This window comes from Atta cephalotes (genome assembly GCF_000143395.1).
Source record: "Atta cephalotes unplaced genomic scaffold scaffold00070, whole genome shotgun sequence".
Taxonomy (NCBI): domain Eukaryota; kingdom Metazoa; phylum Arthropoda; class Insecta; order Hymenoptera; family Formicidae; genus Atta; species Atta cephalotes.
The window spans coordinates 828,680-838,743 of NW_012130134.1; the positions used below are offsets into that span (position 1 = coordinate 828,680).

Sequence of the window (10,064 nt, forward strand, 5' to 3'; positions counted from 1 at the left end):
AGAGAGAGAGAGAGAATAAAACTTATGAGCTAAAAGAAATTTGACGAGGTCAGTGTAATGTGTTTTCGATATTGATTTAGTTTGTTTTACCGCGAATAGTACGCTGAATAGCAGCGGGAAAAAAAAATTTCGACATGTACAATTCTACTATAAAACCTATGGGATTATACGGGCGCATCGACCGTGCGATTCTGCTAGCATGCACGCTTGTCGTTGATAAAACTTCTTTATTCAACAGCGAAAACAGCCTGAACCGCCGCTGGCATATTTTCACAACATCGCGTTGTAACGAAAGCAGCTATACAAATATCCCAAATGGTTGCCATACGACTATAGAACATCCGGATTAGGCGACCGCGCTTCGCTGACCTAATTTCCTATAGAGCAAGACGCGTGATTATTTAATCCTAACTCTAATCCCGTTTCCGACTTTCAGGTATCGCTGCTATGTACACACCTGGCCACTGCGAGACAGAGGTGAGCGCTTTTAAGATTAAGAATAGCCTACTTCTAGTCATAAGATGTACTATTATCTCACCGTTAAAGATTGAAATTAAAATTAATCTTCAATTAAATCCAGAATTAATTTTGTAACTAATTTTGATTCTCTCTATGTATAACTTTCAATGCCACTGTTAATTTTATAAAAATGTCATTGAATTTATCACGCAATGATAATTTCGATACAATATCTCCGCGCGATCTTTTAAGTTTAATATTAAGTTCCTGACTTTTCCGTAAAGTTTCGTAAAGATGGATGATGAAGTTTTTATATCCATGAATTATCCTTCTCTCGGTGCTTTCGTGGATTCTCCAGGCGGTAAGCTGAGTCGGATAATTTAGAAATATCCTAGAATATTTATTATGGATTTTCTTAATTCTATAGAAGTATAAGTGAACGAACAATGCTATCGTAAATATTCAAGTGGCGCTAATCTGAAGACCGAGCGGCTCCAATCAGGCGACATTTTGAACGCCGAAGTTAATTAGCGGCTAAGTAATTAAAGTCCCCGCGGCCCTTATTTCAAGCAATGTAATTTAACTTTCGTAGAATTCTGTACGGACGTTGTACGCGCGACGGTTTATTGCGACGATTTACGATTTGCGAGCAATCGATTCGAAAGAGGTAAAGCGCGGTCGGAACGCGCGTTTCAGGGCGACGCGAAATTTTCAACCGCGAGCGTGGAAACATGCGTTACGAACGCTCTTTTCTCATCCCTGCAGATGTAACGTGGATTTTAATTTACGAGAGCGCGAGATCTAATTACAGAGTTACCGAGTTACGCGCTCCGCGCGAGCGGATTCCGTGAAAAATCGCTCGAGTGAAATTACGATACACTCTCGCATTAAAGAGCGTCGCTTTAAAGTTGCCGTTAACACTGCTAATAAATGTCGACAATGGTCAATACCGTGATGCACTGTTTACTGGTTAACCGTGATTTACGCGTTGTATAAGTGTAGGTAACGACGACGGGCGCTCCTCTGCCCGCACTCTCTACAGCGAAATTTAATCAAACTTTCGTTTCCCAGTGGGATGCGAGTTGCAGTATCGAATTTCATGTGCGGGATAACGCAGTGGCGAACGTTTGTTCGTATTTTGTGCGTCGTATCGTCTCGCGCACGCAAAATCAATAACGTTTAATGCACTCGTCGCGCTCATTCGAACGTTCAAATGCATAAATTGATTTCCCTAATTATCAACACTTATATTACGTATGACATATAAAGAAAGAAATAAAATTTCGTGGTAAATTGTGGTTGTTTTTTACTAGGATAATATCATCTAGAAATAACAGCTAAATCCTCAAATTCGCTTAAATTCATTTTTTTGCAAATTGCGATTACGTCATAAAAAAATATCGCAAATATTGAATTGATAACTGGCCTCTCGACTTTGTACATTTTCAATTAGCTTTAAAAATAGTGTCTTTTTTCAACGATTTCACATTAATATTACCACGTGCAATCTGATCATGATGATTGGATTACAAGATAGTAAAGATGCAAGTACACTGGAAGAAAAGAGCAAGCTGTAAGACGAGTTGAAAGTAGTGTATCTTCCAAGAGACCTGCGGAAACTCGTCGTCGCGAGCGCTTTTCTGGAAGTAGTTCTACATTCTGAGAGCGTATTACGTTGCAGGCATCGCGAGATGTCGAGCATGCGAGACTGCCAGAGTTCCTCACGGAATTGGACCTGTCGAGTCTTGAGGCATCCGAAGAAGACGTCGAAGCACTGAAGAAAATCGTAAAAAGGCTGGCGCCCGAAAAGAACGGCGAGTACCAAGTTTACCAAGGTTCTCTCATAGAACTGTCCTACTAACCTCGAGACTACATCGCTAATCTCTTTTTCTTTTCTAACCTGACTAAAGTGATTCGCTTTTTCTTTTATTGCCAGTCTTCTTCGGTAACGAGGACCTTCTCAAGGAATGGCTCAAAGGAGCGGGTATTATTACTTAAAACGTTTTTCTCTGTGCATGTCGCGTCTCTTTGATGGTGTAACAATCGTTCTTATTCGTGTACTCTTTTATTATTGTTTGTAAAATAAATTGTTTAATATGGCATTTAAATCCTTTGATAAAAACTGATTATCTAAAATTATCCTTTAAAGAATTGCAAAGCTCTTAAAAACTCTTATTTGTAATTTCATTCCATGCTTATTAATTGCTTATTAATCCCAATGTTTTGAATGAAATTGTTGATGGCCAAGAGAGCATAAATACGTATAAAAAAGTTTATGAATAAATATTTTTTGCTCATATTTTTTATCCCGGAATAAAAATAATATTTGCTTATTCCAACGTTGCACTCTCCAGCGCTTCACGTATTATCTTTTCCCATATATATATTTACATTGTGCACGTGTATATTTGTCTTTCGCATGTAGACACAACGTACAGTTATACGAATTCACTTCTACAAGTTGTGCATCTATGCACATATTTACTAGGAGCTTCTTCGGTAAATTTGGAACACTCTATACATAGTGATATCATACTCAAGCAGAAACAAAAATGAGAGCATCCGTCTGTATGTGTCTTTTCTCCAACTGTCTTAGTGGTCAGATATTATGTAAGACTGTGTAAGCGAAAGTCATTGAGTGCGTGCGACTATCTCGGAGCGATCAGACTGCGTTTCTGCTTTCCCACGAGATGCAATTTTTCGTTTTATGATGATTGTGCGCCGGCGCTTTGTGACTTTCCACTAAAGTGACAGACTTTCTACGGCACTTCTATTCTAGTCGACCTCTTATTTTCCTAAACGTGATGTAATTGCATTGTTACGTTTAGTAATTAAATTTTTGAAACGCGTTAATGCATACCGGCAGATAATCTATCGCTCGTTTATCATCTTGCACGAAGCTATGATGGGGGATCTAAACGATCTTTGTCACTAATCTCGATAGTTGTCGGTTCACAGAATTCTTTATATATGAAATGTTAATGACATAGTTTGCATGACATTAATAGCATGATTCGCGAAAGCTCTAAGCAATTATGTTGATATTTATATTTTAGAAGTTTAGACGGTTGTGAAAAACGCAGAATGAACATCGGTAATGCCGCATTGATAAAACAAGAGTTATAAAATTTAATAACTCTCCACTTTGTACTTAGGCGTGACGGGACAGCCCGGAGTGGATTATCCAGCCCTCACGTCGATTCCAACCACTTCATTCAGCTGTCGCGGTCTGAGAGGGGGATATTACGCGGATTTAGAGACAAATTGCCAAGTAGGTGACATCGATATTACATACGACGCGACGGCTCGATTCGAGCAAAAGTCCACACGGATTGATGCTCAATCCGGCGATTGTTATACAGTTACGGATTATAGAAATTCGAACATTTTTAGAATGTCTGTAAAAAATATGTATATACATGCCAAATAAAAAAATTTGGAAAATAAGAGAAATTGAAGAACGAATGATCTTTTTGAAAATATTTTTTCATTTTATCTTGAATTTTTCTATAATTTATGTGTACAAAATTATCTTTGAAAAAATCATCATGTTTATAATAACGGTATTTATACCGTTATACCAGTAATATTTCTGCAGAGACTTTCCGTTAATGAAACATTTGTCATCGAAGTTGAATATATTTTCAGGTATTCCACATCTGTGACAATGGACGTAAGATCTCGTTCCTGTGTCCCAATGGCACGATTTTCCAACAATCGCAACTTATATGCGATTGGTGGTTTAAAGTGGACTGCAGCAAGTCTACAGAGTTATACGAGCAGAGTGTCGAGCAACTGGCCGAGGAAGAGAAGAAACGTGTGGAAGCGAGAAAAATGAAATCCGAGTTTCATCGCGAAGCAGAAGAACAAAATAACGCAGATTACTACGATAACGTCGACTACGATGGCAGACAAAATGGTAGAACGAATCCGTACGGTCAATCCACCGACAAACAGAATCAGATTTCGGAAAGACAGAATGAACCAAAGTCTAATCAACACTTTGGGCCGAACAATGTTTTTGAGAACACTCGTAGTTCTGGTCGATTCCAAGAGAATAATGCGAATGCATTACGAACTAACGAAAAAATAAGTCAAATACCCGATAATTATGACCAGTCGAAACAGCGACAATATGATAGCGGATCGAATTATCAGGCGGTCAATAAACAGAGAAATCAACTGGATACTCAGAATAGCAAATTGAATTACGAGCACAACAATAAGTTCCAGGATAGTCGGCAGAATTATAAGTCAAATCAGAATACGCGCAGCAATGACAAGTCGGCGTTCAATAATTCGAAATCGCGAACTTCGACGCGAAACAATCTGTTCGGTTCAAACCAGTCACAGAAAGCTACACCGACGTACATGGAGACAACAACCTTCAGAACTACAACTGCGGCGCCTCCGAAGGAATACCAGCAGTTTGCGGAAAGTGCCGCATTTGTGTCCAATAGAGGACATCGCTTCAACTCGGGCAAATCCGAGAACACTCGACAGTATTATTATCATTCATACGATTACCGAGATCATACCACAACCGCTAGCTACCGCGGTCATGAGACGACCACCTTGACGCCACAGAGGAACAGAGAAAGTGAAACAGTATTCTTCACACCCAAGACGGGTGCTCCGCCATACCCCGGTCCCACATACGCTCCTATCTATAAGCCTAAGACAACGACGTTGCCACCTTATGAAACAACATTACAGTATACGCCGACCACCGAAACGTCGCACTACAGTACTCCTTACTATAGGCAAGATGATGTTCCAGAAACCACTTATACTAATGCTGACACCACGACGGTGACATCGTTTCCCTCCGCAGAAGAGTTCCCAACTATGTCTAGTTCGCGGACTTCTCCTGCTATAGGAAGAATACCACCAGCTTCCGGGAATTATCAAAATCAACAGTACATTGATAACAGGGTAACTGAACAAAGAGATACTGATACTTCTTTCGCGACTACGCGTCCATACCTGAATACAGAAAGCTATCGGCACAACGCTGCTAATGTCACTTCAACCATCAGTCAAGATGCGTTTCCTACGACCAATGTGCCATGTTACGATGAGTGTCATGGACAAACCTATCGCCCAAATTATCAAAACGAGAATAGTATCACGAACATCGAAAACAAAGGTACGACAGGAGATCCTTGGCGTGCGACTTTGCAAAGCTTCCATCAGAATTCAATCAGCTCGACCGAGAAGCCGTGGAGAAGCACCAATGGTTATCAGCAGAGTGGATCTACTAGTAAGACTTTAAGCCCTTATGACACCAGTTTTACCTATAAACAGGGGAAAGTGTTGTCCACTTTAGGCCCATACGTACCTTTCACTAAAAACTACGTTTACTCCACGATGACTACTACGCCGACGCCGAAACCGCCGACCACTATGCCGACATACAGTTCCACTCTGACAAATTATCGCATCACGGCCAGTAATCTGATACCCAAGATGAAATCATCACCTCCGGCAACGAGCAAGCCCAAAGACAGAGCGACTTATTTACCTGAGGTTGGCAGCAAACCACCACCGACTTTAGAAGATAGACCTTACGCTGAACGGGAACACGCGCTCAGCATGTTGCACTCTCTTCAAGGTTTAGAAAATAACGGAGAAAATTTAAGTGAAATCGCGAAGGATGGAAATAGTCGAAATGGACCCTCTGCTCCCGGTCCATCTACTTTGCATTCGTTAGCTCTGTACTTTGCCACAGCTGGCGACAATCTCGGCTTCAATGAGACTATCGAATCTATCGCAAGTGCCGAGGAAGCCGAAGGTAGAGAAGAAGGCAATCATTCGCATAATGTGTCTGTCGAATTACCGACCAGCATTCTCACACAACACACCATCTCGTCATATGTTGAGTTGTTTAATCTAAATAATGCACTCGAAGGAAACGCCACAATGACTGAATTTACATCGGAAGCCGAGGATCTTAGTGGCGAGATAAACGACGATCTAGAGATCGAACAGAGCGAGGGTCCAGTGAATGGCGCGAAGAGATCGAATAACACGAAACTGCGCGAACTGGCTCAGGTCTTTACTCATGCTCTATCGGCATATCTACAAGATCCGAAAACCTTTAAGAAGGTACTCACAGAAATCAGACCCACGCAACCCCCGACGACCACTGATGATGGTCAGTTTGAAATGACGACAATGTATCCAACTGCGGAAGAGTATGCATCAGTGACTAAGGAAAAGGATGAAGTCCTGGATTTTTCAGATGATATCGACGTTACCAGAAGGCGTAAACCAACCACCATATTCCCCACTACCTTACAACCACCTGTCACCACCGATAGATCGTATTCGATTTATTACACGACGCCATATGATGAATATACAACTTCAGAGAGCCAGACACGAAGACCAATTTACTATCCAAGTACGACGTTGTTACCGCCTGGTGCTTCATCACACGATTCGAGGGATTATATCGAATCATCAACACAGACTGGTAATACATTTGCCTTCGAAGTGAATCGCGTTTTTACTACTACTATGAATGATATTCAAAATTACGATGGCGATACGAGGGATACAACAGATTTGTCGATCTACGACAATTATTTCCCATTGGACGAGTACGAAAATAGAAATAAGATCGGTGGTTTTCAAAATAACACGGCAAGGACCTTCCAATCTTATGGTAAAAATGTCAAACCGATCGGCGCTACACCTATAAACAATTACATGGCGTCGTCGACGATGGCGTCTTTTGTGAATTCTGGAAAAGGAACGACTTTATCTAGCTGGGGTAGAGGCTCAGCTGGTGATAAACCCGTTCAAAATCTCACACCGCCTCCTTATCATCACCATTTCGGTAATGTGAAGAGTTTCACCGCGTCAAATAGCATTCTGCCGAATCAGGTGGTGCGCTCAACGACGCCTCTATCGAAAAGCAAACCCTCCTACCAGACCACCAGCACCACTGTTCAACCATTCAGGATACGTTACTACGAATCAACGACAGCGCCGTCCGAATCTCTTGCCACAGCTCGCAGTTCGTACGCGAAATTCAGAAACAATTACAAGTTGGAAAGTAATCACAGAGAAGGCACTCGCAAACCTTTAGCGACAACGACGGCAACGACAATTCGAAACAACATGGAGACACTAGATCCCATTACTGCGACCGTCAGCGACGCCACTCCATACACTGCTACTGTTATTCGCGCTACTAATAATCCGACGAATGCCTCGACCACGAGACATTCTAACCTACTGAATGATGATCATTGGACTTCTTCGCCTATGGTCACTCAGCTCTGGGAAACAACGGTGTTCGTAGATCCTCGACACATTAATCACGGTCTACAATCGAACGTCGGCACCACTCAGTTGCCTGAAACAACTGATAATGCTATTAGTGAAGAATCAGAACCCACTGCGAGTACTGCAAGATTGTCAAAATTGTCCTCTGTAGATCTCGACGTAACAACGGAATCACGAACAACCAGCACACCGAGTCCTTGGCAATGGGCAACGAGTGACAACGATCCACCCGTAACGTTTACTCTGCTACCAACAACCTTTACCGCAGAAAATACGGCGACACCAACTCCAATTATCACAACGCGATCGAGCATAACGACCACGATTACCTCCTCGGTGACATCAACTAATGCCGTCTCCCGGGACAATTTGGCATCCACTCTGCTGCCATTTGCGCACGGCAATGCGTTGAATGCCACCGAGAGCGAAGTGATCAAGGCGCACGAGATGTTCGGTAACTTGAACGAGACGAGCTCGAACACACTGATGCGAGTGATGAAACAGGCTGATAACAATGCAACGGTAAGACAATTAGTTCTATTACTGATAAGTCATTGCAATGGTCCCAGAAACAAGACGATGGAACAAGAGAAGGAACAACTGTTAGATGCACTTCTGAGGATGCCCGTTAACGAGTTCAGTTCGGAAGAATCGCGAGAAATCATCGCTGGCATCAATAGACTTAATTTTTCGATTCGTACGTATTACACTATTTAACAATTATAATATTTATTTATAAAATGTTTTATGAAAATATTTTATCTTTGAATATCGCATTAAAATAAGAATGCTTTATTTGGATAAATAACTAATAAATAAGAATAACGAATATATATTTATTACCGTCGACGATTAATTTTATTATGTATATAATTGTAAAGGGGCTTCTGAATGATACCGAACGATTGGCCAACATTCGGCCAATATTAATAAATATCATACACAAATATAACATGTATAACATATATATCTATATTGAATGTAGGCTAATATATTTAGCGAATGTGTGGAAACGAATGTTAGCATCGTTTGGAGGAGCTTTAATAAAATTAATCTTATTAATCGCTTTAACGCAGAAAAGACATAAAAATACAATCTTTTAAAAAAACAAAAAAGGCAAAGTTTCTTGTTTGCGATACGATTTAAAAAATAGTGTGTGAATTAAGAAAGCAAAATCAACAGCAAATTTTTTAAGTTGATCTTGCTGTTAATCTTGCTTTCTTAATTCACATATTATTTTTTAAATGCTTTGTTTAAAATACATTTTATTACAAAAGATATTATTTATTTTTCCAGTAAAATTGTTTCTTTAATATAATATTTCTTATTTTTAATATTGCTTATTTAAAAAATACAACATTGCCCATTTTACATAAAGAATGGTATTATATGTTTCTTTAGTTAATAGTTTATTAGACATAACATTAATTTTTTATTTATTACTTTACAGCTAAACGATCGGCTGCTTTATCGAATTCCACGACGATAAGGACTCCTCGAGCATCGTCTACGAGACCCACGTCATCTTCACCATCTGTCACAACGTTCCGCAGTAGGACGGGACGAAAATTCCGTACGACCACTGAGAGTGCCAATGCCTTTGCTAGAAGATCGGACGACGCTGTCTTGGAGACGAGTAATTCTTTGTCAGAGGCTACCGCTTCTGACAGCCGAGCTCTCGAACTTCTCAGGTCGCTTTACACGGTAGCCGCTAAATGGGGCTGAGAAGCCGCACAATCGACGACCGATCGGAACTACGCGCGCGTTGGAAGACTCGCGAGATGAAGATCTCACTGGAGTATCAGAAGACGTCCGCCTGTCAATACATCGGAGTAGATCGTTGTTGTCATCTATCATCGTGTCACTCCGTCTAGCCTAAATTCAAGGATTCAAGCTCCGAGCGATGAATTGGTTTTGATCTTGGCCCATGAATCGATGTCCATAAATAAACAGAATAAACCTCTGCGTTTCTTCAGGAGAGATACTGAACTTCTTGTCAAATACTCTCATTAAAAGTCGACAATATTAAATTATTATTATTCTAGAATTCTTATTGAATTTGGTTGCTATATTAATACATTTGCATGCAATAATCGGAAAATTAAATTTCGAGTCGAAGATTGGCTTCTTTGGACTTAGATAACACTGCTGCAAAGTTTGATTTAACTTAGGGCCGAGATTGACACCTGCGCTTGCAGATATTAAACAGATTGTGTAATGATCGATTTCGGACATGTAAATCTGAGCTGCGGCTGCTTGATATCCGTGACCGAGCATAACTTGTATCGGTTAATATGCGGAGTCCCGAT

General features: G+C 40.6%; 1 protein-coding gene across 1 annotated transcript in view; it reads left to right on the forward strand.

Moving 5' to 3' along the window:
* The window catches only part of LOC105623992 (mucin-5AC), a 12,575-nt gene extending 3,095 nt beyond the window's left edge, over positions 1 to 9,480 (forward strand). Inside the window, exons 2-7 of the mRNA XM_012205361.1 lie at positions 437 to 477; positions 2,141 to 2,294; positions 2,396 to 2,443; positions 3,615 to 3,730; positions 4,108 to 8,452; positions 9,206 to 9,480. Coding sequence (XP_012060751.1) covers positions 437 to 477; positions 2,141 to 2,294; positions 2,396 to 2,443; positions 3,615 to 3,730; positions 4,108 to 8,452; positions 9,206 to 9,480 — 4,979 coding nt within the window. The remainder of the gene's footprint in view (positions 1 to 436; positions 478 to 2,140; positions 2,295 to 2,395; positions 2,444 to 3,614; positions 3,731 to 4,107; positions 8,453 to 9,205) is intronic.
* The last annotated feature ends 584 nt before the right edge of the window (positions 9,481 to 10,064 follow it).